General features: G+C 51.3%; 2 protein-coding genes across 4 annotated transcripts in view; one reads left to right on the top strand and one right to left on the bottom strand.

The window, feature by feature from the left end:
* Positions 1-381, bottom strand: part of SETD3 (SET domain containing 3, actin histidine methyltransferase) — a 75,304-nt gene extending 74,923 nt beyond the window's left edge. The window contains exon 1 of one of the 3 annotated variants that reach the window (XR_003913158.1): positions 295-379. The gene's annotated coding sequence lies outside the window, so the exon portion shown is untranslated. Of the gene's footprint in view, positions 1-294 lie in introns of all 3 variants that reach the window. The other 2 variants (XM_029951518.1, XM_029951516.1) reach the window with 2 other exon arrangements.
* Positions 382-503: 122 nt separating this feature from the next.
* CCNK (cyclin K) overlaps positions 504-18,502 on the top strand; it is a 25,258-nt gene continuing 7,259 nt past the window's right edge. The window contains exons 1-8 of the mRNA XM_029950913.1: positions 504-604; positions 9,276-9,524; positions 9,983-10,064; positions 11,482-11,613; positions 16,064-16,169; positions 16,842-16,899; positions 17,844-18,013; positions 18,330-18,502. Coding sequence (XP_029806773.1) covers positions 9,328-9,524; positions 9,983-10,064; positions 11,482-11,613; positions 16,064-16,169; positions 16,842-16,899; positions 17,844-18,013; positions 18,330-18,502 — 918 coding nt within the window. The 5' untranslated portion in view covers positions 504-604; positions 9,276-9,327. The remainder of the gene's footprint in view (positions 605-9,275; positions 9,525-9,982; positions 10,065-11,481; positions 11,614-16,063; positions 16,170-16,841; positions 16,900-17,843; positions 18,014-18,329) is intronic.

Genomic DNA, 18,502 nt, shown 5'->3' with positions numbered 1-18,502 from the left:
CCCGCCGCCGCGGCCCAACCCGGCTCCGCCCGCCCCCGAGCCCCGCCCCCGGGCCGCCGCCACCGCGGCCCATTGGCCCGCGGCTCCGACTCATGGGGGGGCGCCTGTCAGCCAATCAGAAGAAAGTAGAGCTCTCCCAAGACGAAAGCGTCGCCAATCTCTCCTCGGCCCCTCCCCGCGGGTTTGCGATCTCTGTGGGCAGAAGGAGGAGCCACCCTCGGGGAGGAGGTTCTATTTCAGCAGTCCCGCCCACCCCCCCCCCCGAAGGGAGAGGCGATTCGAGAGCAACCGAACCTGCTAACGGAACTTGGGCGAGGGAGGCGGGGCCCGAGGTGCCCGTTCTCCAATCAGCGCCTAACGTGGGCGCAACCCAGCCAATTATGGTGCCGAAGCTGGCGGGAGCCGAGGCCGTTCTGCCCCGCAGGCCCAATGGGTGGAGAGAAGGCTGAGCCTTACGGTTAGGGGTGGCTGGGCGGGGCCGCGCCCGGTCTCTTGTTTTTCGTCGCAGACGCAGCGAGATGACGTAGCTTCCCCGACATTCCACGTCCAAGATGGCCGCGGTCGGCGAGGAGAGACGTCGCTAAGGGCTTGCCTGAGGCGAGGGGTGAGTGACCCAGCGCCCGCCGTTCACCTCCATTTACCCGGAGGTCGGGGTAGAGTATGGCCACTAGCCTCCACCCACTGGCAGAATCTCTTTTTCCGGATTCCGCCTCGCTCCGCTATCCCTCCTGCAAATCGAAGTTAGCGGGCGACCGCGGGGCTGCGGGTCGGGCTTCGGGAGGGTGTCTGAGGCACAGGAGCGGGGCAGGGAGGCCGGCGCGGACCCCAAAACCGGCAGCAGCCCTCGAAGTGAGGTGCGGCTAGGATTCGGAGACTTTCTAGCAGGTGGGGAGAAGGGTCGCGGGGGCGTGGGGAGGGTGGGTTCTTAATCGCGCGCGCGCGCGCCCTCTGAGCCGAGCAACCGTGGACTACCTGTATCTTCCCGGTTAATTTCGCAGTGTGCCAGTCCCTGTCGAGGTTAGGCCTGAGACTTCTACGTCTGGGGTACTCTCGACCTTGGAGTCCGAAGAGCCGTGTAACAGGGTGGGACTGGGAATAAGGAAAAGGCACTTCCGCGATTAGGTTCGGTCTTGCCGAGACGTGGTCTTTACCGATCCTCTCCTGGGCTGTTTGGTTTGTTATCAAAGCAGTCGTTCTTTACAAAGTTGAGGTGTGAGTCTGAGGTTATCTGAAAGCACCTAGACTGTTACCAGCCCCGAGCTTTCGCTAAATCATCGATAGGCACGACTTCTAAGAGCAATTGCTTGCGGGTGATCTTTTGTGTTTTCACGGTAAACCTAATAGTGGTTATGTATCTTGCTCTAAATCGCTCTTTAGAGATAAATTGCTCTTTAGAGGTATCTAGCTAGCATGGTGCCTTTCAGGAGTAGGCGCTCAGTAAAAATTTGTTTGAATGGTGTTGCTGGAATGAAAGCTCCATGAGGAGCTTTGTGTCCTCAGCACCTAGTAAGCTCTCTAGGTTGTTGAATGAAGAATGGATGCATGATGGTAGTAGTCGTGGTGGTATTGATCGACATTTTGGTTAAGATCGTTAGCGTCCCTAGGCTGCTTGCCTGTTAAATAACTTTGACTGTAAATGTCAAAAGTCATCCAGGATTATTTTATTTCCTTCAGAGTGACCACTCTTGGTGTCTGATTTTCGGGATTTTTTTCTTTTGTCTCATTTTGATTATATTGTAATTCAGTATTCAAACTTATTGATTCCTGCATAAAACATAACATTCGTTTCGTTTGAAGGGTGTACACATGGGTGGCTCACTTGGTTAAGCATCTGACTTCGGCTCAGGTCATGATCTCGTGGTTGTGCGTTCGAGCCCCGCGTCGAGCTCTGTGCTGACAGGTCAGAGCCTGGAGCCTGCTTTGGAGTCTGTGTCTCACTCGCTCACTCTCTCTCTCTCAAAAACAAACATAAAAAAATAATAATCTAAAGGCCCTGCGCTGGGTTCCTCGCCTGGGGGTTAGCCCCTGGCAGCGGTAAAGCAGGTGCAGTGTGTCCGTGGTGTAAGGAACTGTGTAGGGAGCTTGTTTCCACTGTCTCCCCCACTGGATCCGTCCCTTTTCCTCCCTCCGTCCCTCTCTTCCCAGCACAAGCCTTCATACTCTTATTTCCTTCGGGGGGGGGGCAGGAGGGTTAAGATTTATTTCCTCCCCCTTAAGTGATTTTTTTTTCATTATCTTCCTCAAACTTGTCCTTCCCTCCTGTCTCAGAGAAAGGGCTTCCTCCCTGAGGTTAACTTTTTTACTGTGCTTTTTATCTGTTGGCCAGTCAACCCCTCGGTGGCTTGTTAGCCTCCTCCAGTGGCTCCTTCCCTTCTTGCCTCCAACATCCTTCGTTCTCCTTTACACTGAATAAATAAGAAGAGCCCTGTTTCATAGCCTGTTCATTCCTTTTCACAGTCTCCCTTCTGCCCCACTGTACTTCTGCGAAGTTTTTGCTATTTATGTGCATGCATGTGTCTGTTTTACTGAGACCGGTCACACAGGACACTGATCACTCATTTAAAACAGCGTCCAAGCCGGTGGTCTTCAATACGGAATTGTACGAACATTCCTACAGTCAACTTCCAGTGGCTGAGAACTCCCTGCCGGAGTAACCTTTCCTTAATTCTTTGTTCTTTCGTCTTCTGTAGCGTTGGTCACTGCCAACTGCCACGCCTGTCCTACAGCCCATATCCCCTGGTTTCTCTTGCCGTTGAAGTTGCAAGTTTCCCACCTCGTGGACCATTCCTTCCCTTGCTTCCTTTTGGAGATGTTTCTGCTTTCTCGAGCTCTATCTCCAGACCACTTCTGGGTCCACTTTCCATCCTCCACCTGCCACCATGACGTTGGTTGTCAGTTCAGTACGGACGCATCCCGGCTGATAGGTTCTTCCAGATCTCGGCAGTCCTGTTGCTGTGTCTGGTGGGTATTTCCACACAGATGTCTGTGGGCTCTTCAGACCTAATATTTTTGGAGCCTGAATTCTCCCTGCCCCACGCCCCACCATCAAAACTACCTCCTTCCCCATGTCTTTTTTAGTATTCCCTCTGTCAAGCAAACCATTTTGAAGTCATCTCTTGCCTTTATTTGTTTGTTTGTTTGCCTCACCGCCCATTGTGCTTCCTTCTCTGGCGGGGACAGGCCCTCAGCACTCGCTGCCTGCACGGCCGCTCAGTCTCCTCACCCGCGCGTCTGCCAACAGCTCCTGCCCCGTTCTCCGTCTCCTTGCCGCACCGTGGTGGTTTCCGTGGCACTTGCCACTCCCTGACAAATAACAGCCTACTTGTTTCTCTTTGTCTCTGCCGCCAGAGCGCAGACTTCCTAGAACGTAGCTTCTGGTGGGGCAAAGACCTGCATCTCCGTTCTGCTGTGTCACTGAGGCCTGGCTCACGGGCTCGTATTTGAATGAATAACTCCGTGCAGAACTGTTGGGTCAATATATCTTAAAGTAGATGTCCCCAGCTAGCGTGTCATGAAAAAATTATAGATATTTTGAGATACTGATTTCCTCAGCCAGTTGGCCACTTGCTTTCTGCTCCACAAGAACGTGCATGGATGTTTGTTACTATTATTAATAACAAAAAACCCGGAAATATCTCAAACGTCCATTCACAGTAAAGTGGATAAGTAAATTGTGTTTTATTCAAAGGACACTGTACAACAGAGTTTTTCAGCTTCAGCACTATCAACATTTTGGGCCAGTTAGTTTCTTGTGGAGAGTTGTTCCTCTGCCTTGTAAAATGTTCGCCAACACTCCTGGACTCTACCCACTAGATCCCAGCAGCAGCTCCCTAGTCGTGACAACCAAAAATGTCTCCAGACATTGCAGTGTCCCCGAGGGACACACTCGCCCCGGCTGAAACCCCTGCTGTACGGTGATGAGGATGCACGGGTGCTGCGCTGTGCGGCAGGGATGGGCCCACAGAGGAAACATGCAGCAGAGCAGTTGTGCAGGAGTGATGTTCTGCCACTCCAGGGTCTTCAGAGCCCGAACCCGGCAAGGCTCGTCCCTGGGACTAGGGGTCAAGATAGCCGGGGGGGGGGGGGGGGGGGGGGGGGGGGGGGGGGGGGGGGGGGGGGGGGGGGGGGGGGGGGGGGGGGGGGGGGGGGGGGGCCCGGATCGTGGTTGGGAGAGGATCCAGGAGAGCATCCAAGATGCTGTGAAAATCAGTAAACCATACACTTAAAATCAGTGTGCTTTTCTTGTTGTGTGCTGTGATGCACTTACACATCGTTTTAACTTACGAAATCACTACTCACACGTAAGCAAGCATCCCCTGGCTGCTGAGGGATTCTGACCCAGAGGGGATACGGGGCACCTGTCTGGTCAGCGGTCTTATTTGAGTTTCCTGCACGTTTTATGAAGTGAAAGAAGCATGCAAGGATTACTTGTTTATCCGTGGCCTAGACGGGACACACGTTAACCCTTTACCAGCTTTACTCTGTGCACCTGTGTTTTAGGGAAACCATTTGAAAATAAGTTGCAGACAGCATGATACTTTACTACCCCGAGGTACTTCATTCAGCCTGAGAATAGTCATTTTTGCATATAATCAGTGTATCATTATCATTACCCATAAGAAAATTAACAGTTCCTAATAGCCTCTGGTACAGAGCCCATATTAAAATTTCGCTAATTGTTCAAGATTTCTTTTATGGCTTTTTATTTTAATGAGGATCCAGTCACGAGTCCTACGTTAGTTTGAGCCTCTCTAGTCTTTTGAAATCTGAGGAAGTTCCTCCCATCTTTTGGTTTTTTTCATGACATGGACTTTTTTGAAGAGACCAGGTCAGTTGTCTGGCGGAGGGTTACATTTCTGGATGTGACTAAACGTTTCCATGTGCCATCTAACTTGTTCGTCTACTCCCAGTATTTACCGTGAACTGGAAGTTAGGTTTCAGGTCTCGGTTGAATTTAGCCTTTTAGAGGGAAGAATACTGTGTAGGTGGTTGATAATTCTTTCCTATGGCCTCATGTCAGGAGGCCACGTAACAGCAGGTTTTCACCCTCGTAGTGATGCCAGGTTTGATTGCTTTTGTTAAGGCAAAGGTATTTTTCTTCCACATTAATTAATACCAGTGCTAGTAAAGTAGACTTTGATGTGTGTGTGTATGTGTGTGTGTGTGTGTGTGTGTGTAAAAGGTATGGACTTATGGATTTTTCATTCACTCTTTTACAATCATTGTCATTTTTCTTTATAATATTCACATTCCCTGAGTCTGTCCACTGAGAGTCCACTCTGGCCTCTGTGTCTTTTTAGAAGCTTCCATTAGTTTTCGTACACCTCAGGCAGACCCCTGTCCCAGACTGGAGAGGAGAAAGGAGACCTGGTAACTAAGATCTGGACACTGATGTGTTCCTGACTATAGGAATGTTGTTGCTTCTAGATACTTGTGGTGAACAGAGCGGGGATGCGTGTGTATACGTATTTTAACCATGATTTATTCTTATATTTTCCATTAAAATTTAACATGACAGGTTATCCTTAACCTTTGATCTTGTGCATATATGTTTCCTTTGAACTGGAACTCTCGATTCCTAACAGCGCTAACGTTGCTGTTGCTTCGCTTTTCCCCACAGTCCGCGTACACAGATGGTTTGACCGGGCAGAGCATTGATGCCGGTACCAACATAGTCCCGAGGGAGTTTAAGATTTCCTGCAGCTCTTTTGTCCCTAGACTGTGTTTCACTCAGGATGGAACCAGAGCGGGAATTCCTTACGATGACTTTCTGTGTTTCCTGTTTGGTATACGCTGGGTTTATTTTGAGTTTTAGGATTTGCTTTTTCTTTTTAGTTAAGTTCACAAAGGTGTTAAATATTTACATAATTCAGAAGTCTGGAGTTGCAAAACGACTCATGAGCCAACCCAAAAGAGACGCTTCCGATGGCTGTAGCTGAAATAGTTGGGCAACAAAGTAAACGATGGTAGTATTGGCTTATAACTCAAAGAATCAAACAAATGCTGATGAGTCCATGCTAATATAAATAAGTGATTGGATGAATAAATAAATGAATGAGGGAGAAGAAACAGATCTTTCTCACAAAAGAACTCCAAATAATGTTGAAGAAAGGAAGGAAGGAAATAGAAAGTCACCATTAGAACACCACAGTAATTGGGGTGCGGGGGGGGGGGCTCAGTCAGTGGAGCATCTGACTTCAGCTCAGGTTATGATCTCACAACTCAGGAATTCTAACCCTACACTGGGCTCTGTGCTGACAACTCAGAGCCTGAAGCCTCCTTCTGATTCTGTGTCTCCTCTCTCTGCCCTCCCCCTCTCGCGTTCTGTCTCTCTCTCTCAAAAATAAATAAGTTTTACATTTTTTTAACAAAAAAAAAACCACAATAATTGTTACAGGCCAGACCCTCAGATGAATGCTAGAATTAATGGGCGAAACTTTAAGGAGAAAAGGGAATCATTTGCTTAGTGTTTTGCGTTGCAAAATACCTTCCCAGAAATGTTCACTAATTACTGTGGTAGTTAGAGAACTTATGTCCCCACGTTGGATTCTTCGCCTTCCAAGAGATGCAGCTTAATTCCCTCCCCTTGAGGTTGGGCTAGACCTTGTGACTCATTTCTGAGGAATAGAAAATGGTAAGGAAAAAATAGTACCTTACAGTGAGAAACCTGGCGAGACCCCATCCTAACCGGGTGATCACGGTTAATACGGACGGTGAGCTCCAGCATCTGACCTGGTGAGGTGGGAGGGGCGCCCTCACCTCTGTGGCATTCTTCCCCCAAACTCCAGTCTGTTCTTGGGGGAACATTCGACCTGAAGCAGAGGCATTTCCTTGTGCCTAGTACTCTTCAAAACTGGCACGCTCATGAAAACCCAGGAAACACTGAGAAACTGCTACTGGAAGGTACTAAGGAAATATAGCCCCTAAATGCAGGGTAGCATCCTGGATTAGATCTGGAACAGAAAAGGTATTTTTGGAAAAACTCAAAATTTTGACTCAAGGCTGTAGTTCAGTTATACCAAAATTAATGTCTTAGTTTTCGTAAGTGTATCATGGTTGGGTAAGGAGTTAACGTTCGAGGAAGCAGAGTAAAGGGTGTACGAGAATTCTCTCCTGTCTTTCAGCTCTTCTGTGAACCTACAGGTATTTTCAAATCAAAGGCTTCTTAAGAAGTCAAAGCTGCGGGGGTGACTGGATGGCTCAGTCGGTTGAGCACTGACTCTTGATTTTGGTTCAGGTCATGATCTCACAGTCCCTAAGATCTAGCTAGGGATTTTCTCTCTCTCTCTCTCAAAATAAAAACACATTTAAAAAAAGTCGAAGCTATGTAAAAAGAGATCGCCAGAGCAGCATTGCTCCTTCCCTTTCCGTTCTGTTCTTCCCTGTTCCCTATTGTATATTGTAACCTTTTTTCTTATTGTTAGTTTAAAAAACAAGCTCAGATGTCTGTTGTTTCTCCTCTTTTTTTACATGGATACTACCATACCGTGTACACTGCCCTGCATCCTACTGATCCCGGAGCTGTCTCCTGACTAGGACTTGAAGGGTTTCTTTAGTCTTTTTTTGTACCAGCATGATACACCATTAATGGTCATGCTAGCTGTATTTTATTCAGCCGGTGCTCCATTGAGGGACATTTGGGCTGCTCACTGTTTTGGCTATTGTAAGTGAAATTTTCATGAATAATCTCATGCATACACTGTTTCATACTTGGAATGGTATTCTCAGAGTAGATTCTTCGGAGTGGGATTACTAAGTAACAGAGCAAATGCATACGTAATTTTGTTAGATATTGCCAGATTCCCCTGTGAGCGTGGTTCCCACCAGCACTAGATGGGCTTGGCTGCTTCCCCCGGCCTTGCCCACAGAGTCTGTAGTCACACGTTTGGACGTCCTGCCAGCTGAGAGTTGAGAAAGTATCTCGGTATGACATCCGACTGGGAACGCTGCATATTTCCTGAGCATCTGACTGAATTCTCCACGTTTACTTAGGCTTCATCTAACTGACTGCCCCAACCCCCGTGTCATTGCCCACTTCTGTCACACATACAAGCAGAAATTAGTTGAAGAAGACTGCTTTTTTCCTGGCTCCTAATTTCTTCCTGTTGGAGGAAAGATCAGATGTGTAGGGCTCCCAGGTGTGAGGAGGACAGGGGGTGCCTTCAGCCCTGCCGAATCCCTTCCCACCAGAAGTGAGGCGGCACACAGAGGTTAGGCTTCCAGATTCCCGATGATGCCTCTGGCCCGGAACTGAGCTAGTGACCGCTGGTTCCTTGCCAGCAGGACCCACCCGGTCCTAGCTGCCTCTTTAAAGTACTTTTGCTGACCTGTTTGGAAATGGCTGTTCCCTGATGAGTTTACAAACGGTTTACGTATTCCAGTGGCCTCCAGATGACAGTCCTTGCTTTCTGTTTTCTTTCCTCAACATGATGCTTTTAGAAAGTCTTTCTTCTGAATGAAAAAGAAGAGGACGAGAAAGCTAGAACGATTTAAAGGATCTCCTTTCTTCCCTTGTGGACCACCTCCTTCCACCCGTAGCCCCAGAATCACTGCGCCCAGACACCCGCTTTATATTGCTCACAAGTTCAGTGACTTGTGCAGGTTTGAATTCATCCAGTCTGCTGGCTCTTCTAAGTGAAATGAAGTAAACTGAAAATGGGAAATTCTGATTGGGTGCTGAATGGAAGAGTTGGATACTTTTGGAGCATAAATCTTTTTAAGGGGTTAAGACAGGCCCGGATTTTACTAAAGAATGGAATCTAGACCAGCATGAGGGGATTGAGTCTACTGAAGAAAGGCAGAAAGGAACGTGAGATGGAAATGCTCTTCCTTTTAAGCTGCTAGGAAGTTTGGGATTTATTATTCCGTGGGTCACTTGTGTGTTAAATTGGCTTTGGGGGGGCGAGCCTGGGCTTGTAATGGTCAATCAGTAGTGATGCTTCTCTGAGAAATTTTTTTTACAGTTTATTTATTTTGAGAAGGAGCATGTGAGCAGGGGAGGGGCATAGAGAGGGGGAGAGAGAATCCCAAGCAGGCCCCGAGCACTGTAAGCACAGAGCCTGACATGGGGCTCGATCTCACAAACCATGATATCATGACCGGAGCTGAAATCAAGAGTCAAACGCTTAACTGAGTGAGTCACCCAGGCACCCCTCTGGGAAATTTTGATCCGAAAGTAAGTATCATCTGTGATTGCAGACTGTTTTTAATGATCCGGATTGTTTAATGTGGAGTATGCCTTTCCAACTTTGCTGCTCCTTCTCTTTTTCTCTTAGGATTCTAACATTTTCAGAAAATCTTTTGGAAAGAATAAGTCTACTTCAATAAATGAAGGAGAATAAAGAAAACTCAAGTCCTTCAGTAACCTCAGCAAACCTGGATCACACGAAGCCATGCTGGTACTGGGATAAGAAAGACTTGGCTCACACACCCTCGCAGCTGGAAGGGCTCGACCCGGCCACGGAGGCTCGGTACCGCCGGGAGGGCGCCCGCTTCATCTTCGACGTGGGCACGCGTTTGGGACTGTATCCTGAGTCTCCTTGGAATCTGTTTCAGATAGCTGCCCCCCCCCAGCACCAAGAATTAGATTAGATACTAAAATCAAAATATATAACACTGTCTCTGTACTGAAACGGGTCTTAAATATTTCTATTTAAATTTTTCCCTACTAACTTGGCTCCTCAGGGGTTTTCTATTTCCTGTTTGTCCTTTAAGCGTGTAAACCAGCCACTAGTAGCCTCCAGGAGGATGCCCAGCGGTCGCAGTCAGGTGTGCCCAGAGGGTGGGGAAGCCCTGCTTGTTAGAAGCAGGAACTTCAGCTTCTAATTCTCGTGTCAGAATCCAGAAACCCTCAGGGTCCCGTGCTTTGCCATCAGAGTGTTTAACACCGATTTTGTTGTTACTGTTTGTCTTTATTTTTCCACATTTAACTAAGAACATAACTTCTAAAAAATCTGGGTAAAGTCCTTAACCAGAACAACAGACACTATGATACCCTGGCAACTGGAATAATTTATTTTCATCGCTTCTATATGTTTCATTCCTTCAAGCAATTCCCAAGATATGTAAGTGTTTGAATTTTATTATAATTCTCTATCCCATGTTACTCTTTCCGCACAGTTTACTGGACTGATTGTAGTCTCTTTCTATTCTGTTTTCCAGAAAGTATTTATTTCTATGTAGTACATGGTATCCATAAATAATCAAGTTTGAACTTCTGTTTTTTCCAACCAATCTTCTTTAACTTAGGCCAGTGTGGACCACAATCATATTACAATTTGTGTGGAATTTACTTCCTTCCTACCTTTTACAGGATAAATTTGGGCTTATAAGTACTTAAGACCCCAAAAAAGACCAAGAGCACGTCTTTATGCCGTATCACTCATTCCTTAGTTACCCCTTAAACTTGCAGGTGACAGACAGGGAGCCTGCCTCGTGGAGCCGGGGTGGGCGGTGTGGCGTGTACAAAGCACGGGGTCAGTCGTGAGGCCGCAGGAGACGCAAGGAGGGCCGCCTGGAGCAGTCAGGGCGCGGTCACTGACTTCCTAGAGCGATCCGGGAAGGCGGCACAGGAGCTGCCAGCCCTTAGTTAAGCCTCGACTGGAGGCAGGGCTTAGACGTGCTGAGATGGGACAGAGCGGTCAGTGCAACAGAAACGGGCTGAGGAGGGACACTGAGAAGCGTGCTGTTCTGTGTCAGCCCGGCCAGGGAGGCCCGAGCGGCAGGAAGGGATGGTGGGGCCTGAGGCGGAAAGGTAAGCTGGACCGGCCCATGGGGAGCCTCAAACGCCAGACCAGGGAAATCTGACTTGAGTAGGTAGATTGAAGTGACCCAAGGGATTTCACAAGGAAGGTGACGAAGACTTACCAGGAAATGAACATGTTGGGGATCCTTCCTCTTGCTCAGGTTTTACCCGGTTTTGCACGCATGTCTTCCTCACTAGTTTGTAAAGTTCCAGAGGAAGGGGCCTGTGGCAGAATCAGCTCCGTGCCCGGCATGGCGTCTGACGCCTACCGTGCTTGGGGTCCCGTGGGGGTGGGGCCGAGCAGTGAGGAGGCTGCAGGGGGTCCTGGCGGCTGGAGGAGAAGCTGTGGGCCGTGGGTCCAGATGGATCCCCCGGCCGAGCCTGTCCCTGGGCTCGCCCTGCAGCAGAGCGCACTGCTCGGGAGCCGCCGGCGTGGAGGCCGCCACGGAAAGAAAGTTTGTTCCTGTGATTCTTTTCCTTTCTGGCATCTGTTTTGTCTACATGACATTTTCTTTGAAAAACTCCATTTAAAATAATTTAAGAAGCCAAATTGGGAGTGGGTTGTGTGTGTGTATATGAAATTTCCTTCAAGCTTTTTGAGCATCAGAGCATTTGTGAACCAGTAAAAGGAAGACAGGAGGATAAGGGGACCAGGTTGTGGCGGAGGCCAGAGACCCTGGCTTGTGTCTCCTGCCGCTTCGTGAACAGTGTCTCCAGGGCTCCTATCTCCCCTGCAGGTGACAGGAGCTTGTTGTCTCTTCCTGGCTGGGAAAGTAGAAGAAACGCCCAAAAAATGTAAAGATATCATCAAAACAGCTCGCAGTTTATTAAACGATGTGCAGTTTGGCCAGTTTGGAGATGACCCAAAGGTAAGAATCTTCACTTCCTGCCTTCAAACCTTGATTCCTCACAGTAGCGTTGGGGTGAGGGGAGGTTCCTCGTGCGGCCCCTGTAGCTTCCAGTGCGCGCCCCTTCCCCAGACCCGAGACCCGAGAGGGCCCTGTGCGGAAGGCACTAGCCCTCGCCCCTGCCGGAGAGGAGGGAGGATGATGCGGCCCGCAGGCCGGGAGCACCTGCCGGCCACACGCCTCGTTCTGAGCACTGAGCGGCAGCGGCCACTGGACGTGAGCGGAAACCGGCTTGCTCCCAGGAGCGCTCCCAGACCCGGGCGCGGTCCAGCCGCCCCCACCCCACCCCCAGCCCGGCCGCGACGGGAGGACGGCATCTCCAGCCAGCTCCTGAAGAGGCAGAGAGCAGGCATGGTGGACGGACGTGTGCCCGTGTCTGCTCATGCTGCGTGTCTTTGGGCTTCCGGAGAATGTTGGAAAGTGTTAACACTGGCAGCTGTTTTCAGACACCCAGAGTCTGCTGTTGGATGTGCCATCCATCCTGGCCCCTCCCCACAGTCCCTGCCACTGTCAGGAACGGCAGTGAAATAGTCCCAGAGGTGCCTTTAGCGTGTTTCTCCTGTTCTCAAAAGACCGCGCTCGGAGCCCCGGAGTGGCTTTCCTCCCCTCCGGACTCCTGTCAGGCTCCGCGTGTCTGAACTGCTGCCACCTGTTGTCACTGTGATTGGTTGTTTGAAGTTTGTTTATTTTGAGAGCGAGGGAGCGAGAGAGCGAGCGAGCACGTGAGAGTGCGTGCGCTTAATCGGGGGAGGGGCAGAGAGGGGAAGGGAAAGCCCAAGAAGGCCCTGCACTGTCAGCACGGAGTCCGACGCGGGCGCCATCTCTGTGAACCGTGAGTTCGTGACCTGAGCCGAGGTTGAGTTGGGCGCTTAACCAGCTGAGCCACCCAGGTGCCCAGAGGTGGTTGGATTTTAATCAGATAATCACACAAAAGAACTCTCCTCGACTGTAAGAGCTGTGACAGCAGAGACCATGTCATCTGTGTGCCAGGTGCCTGGTACAGTGGACAGAGCGGGTACTCGGCAGATACCTGTCGGGTCCATGACAGACTCAGCGTGCAGTAAAGCTGGGCGAACCAGGACGCGTGTGGCACCGCTCGGTCTGGCCCTTCGTCGCTGGCTGGTGTTGCCCGCACAACACAGGTCCCCTCTGTGTGTTTGTAAAATGTGTTCGTTTTCCTTCCTGCTTTGAGGAGTTAGCAGAGGCCCAGGATGCCTTTGCGTACGTTGTAGTTGGGATTCATACTAGCAGTTTGTAAGTACTGTCAGTATGGGTAACCGCCCCTTGAAGTGGCTTATTAACCTCTTCCCTGGTTATGAAAATGTGCGTCTGTTAGGAACTCTTACTGACGACGAGCAAAATGTAGTCGGGCAGCTGTGGCGTCCCCCCCCAGACACCTGCGGGTGGCTGAGCCTCTCCGAGGAGGCGGCAGCCCCTCGGTGTGTGTCATCCTCGGTCCCTTAGGGGACGTCCCCTTTTACCCTCAGCGTCTGCCTGCTCTGCCTCCAGCTCAGGAAACCAAGGCCCGACAGGCACAGTGGGGTGCGCGTCCCGCAGGTGGTGCCCCAGGAGAGGGGAAGCGGGAGGGTCCCCTCACCCAGGCTTTTCAGGCCGGGCGGGCCTGGGGCGAGTAGGCAGGGCGGCTTTGAAGCCTGCCCTCCTTCCTGTCACGTGCGGCCTTCCCAGGGCTGGGCTGCGGCTGGGGGAGCCAGAGGGAAGCGCCGCATCTGAGGGCGGGGAAGACATTGTGGGCACGTCTCTCCCCCAGAGAGGAGAGCAGGGCAGTTAATGGGGGGGGGGGTGACGTAACAGGCGGTAAAACAAGACCGCGAGCCATGTGGGACTTTTCTTCCTTAGTGAGCTTGGCCTCAGCTGTCTGGGTTCCCCCAGTGTGTTAGTTTCTCCTGTGTTCAACAAATCCTCATTCCAGCCGCTGCTGTTGTCACTAGGCCTGAAACAGGTGGCCAAGTAGACGTGGCCTTTGCTGTTCTTGTGGATCTTGTAGCTGAGTTGGCATAGATTTTAATGAAATGACCCTAGGGCCGACTGGTTATGAGCTGCGAAGAATACCATAAAAAGGTTACTTAAAGGCACAACGAGGGCCTCCAGCCTGGAAACCCAGACACGTTCCCCAGACAAGTGTGTCACGGGGCTGAAGGGAGGTTCCCTGAGGGCTGATGTCTGCACGCAGACCTGTAATTACCCCGCACTTGAATACCTGAAACACCAAGGAGGCCAGGCCGCAGGCTCTTCCGTAACACCCAGGGGGCCACGGCCTCAAACCCTGGAGGTGCACTTGGCAAGGGACTGCTTCTAAGTTTGGGAGACGGGAAAGTTCTGGGAAGCCGGTGCTAACAAAACCAGGCAAAACCACACGAGCATCGGCAGGCTGTCTCCTGTTGGGGGAAGGTTCCTGAGTTTGTAGAAGGCTTTCCTGAGGGAATGCTTGTAGCGCTAGGGTGGACGGCCCACAGGCCCGCCCTGCGTGTGGAATAACCATTGGTGAGACGATGGTCCGGTGTGTGGGGTGAGGCCATAACCTCAGTGCAAAAGCCCCCCCCCCCCCGTCTTCTCTTTCTGGGGCTGAGGGGCTGGTGCGCCTGTCAGTGGTGGGATCTGAGCCCTCTAGCAGGCCCCCCCTTGTGCCCCCCAGTGGCTCTCCCGGCACAGAGTGCCCTAAGTGTGGTGCAAGGAAGCGCCTGTCTCTGGGGGCGCCCAGGTGTCTTGGTGGTGAAGCGTCCGGCTTCGGCCCAGGTCATCATCTCATGGTGTGTGAGTTCTCGCCCTGCATCAGGCTGTCAGTGCAGAGCCTGCTTGGGATTTTCTCTCCCCTTCTCACTCTGCCCCTCCCCGCTCGCTCATTCATTCATTCATTCATTCTCTCTCTCAAAAGTAAACATTAAAAAAAACTTATTAAAAAAATTGCCTGGTTGTGGGCGTTGACTGGCTGGGGAGCACAGCGAAAGGGAGAGCCCGTGTATGACAGCAGCGGTAAAACAAGATGTCCAGGCTCAGGCCTGTGAGACCTGTGGAGCCCGTGGGGGTGCGGGAAGGACCTGAAGACTGCTGAGGGGAATGAGCAGGCTTCAGTGGATAAACACATGTCTGATAGGAAGAGTCCGTGTGGTTAGGAAGTCTCCATTTTCTCTAAATTGTCCCGTGACTCCGTGAGTCCCCAGTCGGAATGTCAATAGCTTCCTTTTCCTCTGGACTGGCACTAAGTAAGAGGACTCTCAAATGAGGCATGGGGGCCTCCCGCGGGTCAGTGCTTCCAGGATGACCAACAGCAGGAGGAACGATGTGCCGGAAAGCACCACGGCCACACGCAGCCCACTCGCTGCACCTGCCGTGCCCTTTGAGAGTCCAAGGACAAGGCCGTCACGGGGTTCACAATGGAGGCACCCCATCAGGGACATTTTCCCAAAGCGAGTGATTTCGGTGCCTGCGGGCCTCCCGTGCCGTACGTGAAGCCGCTGTCGTGCGTGAGGTGTGCCGCTCACGGCCGGCCAGGCTGCGTTCTCGGGGCCCAGCACCCCACTGGCACCCGCAGGGGCTGCCCCTCCGCCTCCACCGGAGGCCCACAGCAGGAGCAGAGTCCGTAAGACTGAGGAAAACCTGTCCTGGGGAAAAAATAAAATGGAAATTACACTTAAAAACAAAAACTGGGTCGGGGGGAGCCGTACAGAAACCAGAAAACGAGGGGTCATGATTGAACTCTCCCGACTGTTCGCCCCTTTGACTCTGGGACAGAAGTCGACAATCAGATCAACGAACAGGAAAGATGATGGGGGGTGGGGGGGTCAGAAGGTGGTTTAGTGACAGGAAATGAGGGTTCGTGCCGCAGAGGACGTTGGGACCGTGTATTTCAGGTAGGTGACAGGTGACACGCAGGCTTCATAGGGATGCGCCTGTCGAGCAGGTACAGGGTTTGAATCTGCCACCATCATCAACGCTTCTTTGTTGGAAGTTTTCAGTGGACATTCCTGAAGGATTGTGGTGTTTTTGATGGAGGTCTGGAAAGAAACTACCGTTAAATGATCTATAAAGTAAAACTGGTCTGTTTTGTACAGGGGTGGCTCATGTATCAGAGAAATGACATTCCTGGGGTGCTGGGCTCGGTCAGGGGAGCTCTTGATATTGGGGTTGTAAGTTTGAGCCCCCACACTGGGTGTAGAGCCTACTTACATTTCTAAGAATGTGTATTTTGTTTCCACTATTTCTTAAAAAAAATCAATTGGATTGTTTCATCTTCCCCCTTTTCAGAACTCTTTTCAGAGTTCCTCCTTGTCTCTGAGCAAGGGAAGGCCTAGGGGGCAGAGGAAGGAGGAAGAGAGCCGGAGGGGAGTAAATGGGAAAGCCCCGTCTCATGGGGCTGAAATCACTGTCCCAACATTTGTTATTTTACTTTCAGGAAGAAGTGATGGTCCTGGAGAGAATCCTACTCCAGACCATAAAGTTTGATTTACAGGTTGAGCATCCGTACCAGTTCCTCCTCAAGTATGCAAAGCAACTCAAAGGTAAGGGGGCGGCATTATTTTAAAGACCTTTTCTTGGAACTCAAGTCTTTGTGATGATTCGGTGGCGTTCGGATTATGCTTCTCAAAAGAGGGAAACGGAAGAAAGAGTTCAGGGCGTGGGCATGCCCAGCACGTAACGTGCCCAGATGGCCAGTACTGCGGCTGTGAGCACCACTCCTGTCGGGTGTAGACAGGTTCTCCTCTCCAGTTGCCAAGTGATAGGTGGGAAAATGAGTCTGATTTTTTTATTTTTATGTTTAATTGTTTAGAGAGCACATGCGTGCGAGCTGGGAAGAGGAGGCGGAGGGAGGGAGGGAGGGAGGGTATCTACGCAGGTTCCATGCTCCGCGTGGAGCCCATCGCGGGGCCGGATCCCATGACCCTAAGACCAGGACCTGAGCCAAAATCAAAGAGTCGGGCGCTCAAATGACTGAGCCACCCAGGCGCCCCTAATAGAATCGGCCTTGGAGCAGGCTCCCCGGGATCGGGGGCTGCCTGGTGGGAAGAGCGCAGAGGCGGACTCCGAGGCGCTGGTTAGCCTCCGGGCCCGGGCCGCAGCTCTTGGCTGTGTGCTGGGTGGTGCGGAGCACACAGTGTGCGCTTGAAGGAAATGCTTTTTTGCACTCTTATTACTGTCGTCACTTCTGATCTACCTCTTTCTTCCACTTCTAGGTGATAAGAACAAAATTCAGAAGCTGGTGCAGATGGCATGGACGTTTGTGAATGACAGGTGCGTGCGTTCAGGTGTGGGTCTAAACGTAGTTTTAAAAATAGGCAGGGACGTTATGGGTCATTTAATCTAGACTCATTTTGTCTCTCGGACTCCGACTCACCCAGCTCCAGAGCCAGCTGACGGCAGAGCTGGGGCCGACGGCCAGAAGTCTGCCTCCCGCAGAGGGACGCCCTGCCGGGGCTCAGTAGAGGGCACTGCGTGTCAGCCCCAGCTTGAGACACAGTCCAGAACGACACACTGCAGGCTTCTGACAGCTAGATACTTAGACCCCACTTGGCTCTGCACAAACATACTTCCTGGTCATGGTCTTCGAGCCTCGCCCTCTTAGAACCCAGGACCTGATGACGTGCAGCGTGGGGACAGAGGCCTGTGTGTGGAGCCGCTGTCACTTGACAACATGGGACAGTGACTCAGATCTCAGCAGTTTGAGGAACATAGGCTGTGTTTATTTCTGTCTCATGACATAACCAGTTTTTGAATGTGCTGGAATTCTGATTCTGGAGAACTAAAGAATGAATTAGTAACTATTTAAATTAAACTTATTTTGGGGTGCCTGGGTGGCTCTGTCGGTTAAGCGTCCGACTTCGGCTCAGGTCATGATCTCATGTTCGTGGGTTCAAGCCCCGCATCGGGCTCTGTGCTGACAGCTCAGAGCCTGGAGCCTGCTTCAGATTCTGTGTCTCCCTCTCTCTCTGACCCTCCCCTGCTCATACTCTCTCTGTCTCTCAAAAATTTAAAAAAAAAATTTTTTTTAATTATTTTTAAAAAGTAAACTTATTTTGGTGCCTTTGGAAGACTTAAAGCTTCTTTTATTTCTAACTCTTTATTTGGTTATTTAGGGAATAATAAGCAAACTGACGCTTAGACGTGGCATCTGACCCCCACGCATTGGGTAACAGCTTTGCTCCAAGTCACCCCCCCCTTTTTTCTCGTTGCACTAGTCTCTGCACGACCCTGTCACTGCAGTGGGAGCCGGAGATCATAGCAGTGGCCGTGATGTACCTCGCCGGCCGCTTGTGCAAATTTGAAATACAGGAATGGACCTCCAAACCCATGTACCGGCGATGGTGGGAGCAGTTTGTGCAGGACGTCCCTGTGGACGTTCTGGAAGGTACTGGCATGCTCGGCTTTCCCGAGAGTGTTCTAAGTTCGGGCCACTCTTCCCTGTAAACCCGGAGTCCCAAGAACGGACGTTCCCGCACACGTTAGTGTAAGCCGTTCTGCAGAGGCGTCTTTGACCCGCTCTCTAAGAGCGGCTGCTCTGTGCAGGCCGTGCGACGGGGTGCGGGGGAGGTGCACGTGCGGTCCCTGTGCACTGGTCGCCGTGGGGGACTCCGAGTGGAAAGGGAGACGGGCTGGGTTTTCCCTGGGCACATCTTCCTTAAAGCGTCAGTTTGTGATCAGTGTGATTGTCGCCCGTCATTCAGACATCTGCCACCAGATCCTGGATCTGTACTCACAAGGAAAGCAGCAGATGCCTCATCACACGCCCCACCAGCTGCAGCAGCCGCCGTCCCTCCAGTCCACGCCGCAGGTGCCGCAGGTGCCACCGCCCCAGCCGCCACCGGGCCCCGACCCGCCCCAGCCGCCGCCGAAGGAC

Source organism: Suricata suricatta, chromosome 9 (genome assembly GCF_006229205.1).
Source record: "Suricata suricatta isolate VVHF042 chromosome 9, meerkat_22Aug2017_6uvM2_HiC, whole genome shotgun sequence".
NCBI lineage: Eukaryota > Metazoa > Chordata > Mammalia > Carnivora > Herpestidae > Suricata > Suricata suricatta.
This window is presented reverse-complemented; position numbering and strand designations above follow the sequence as displayed.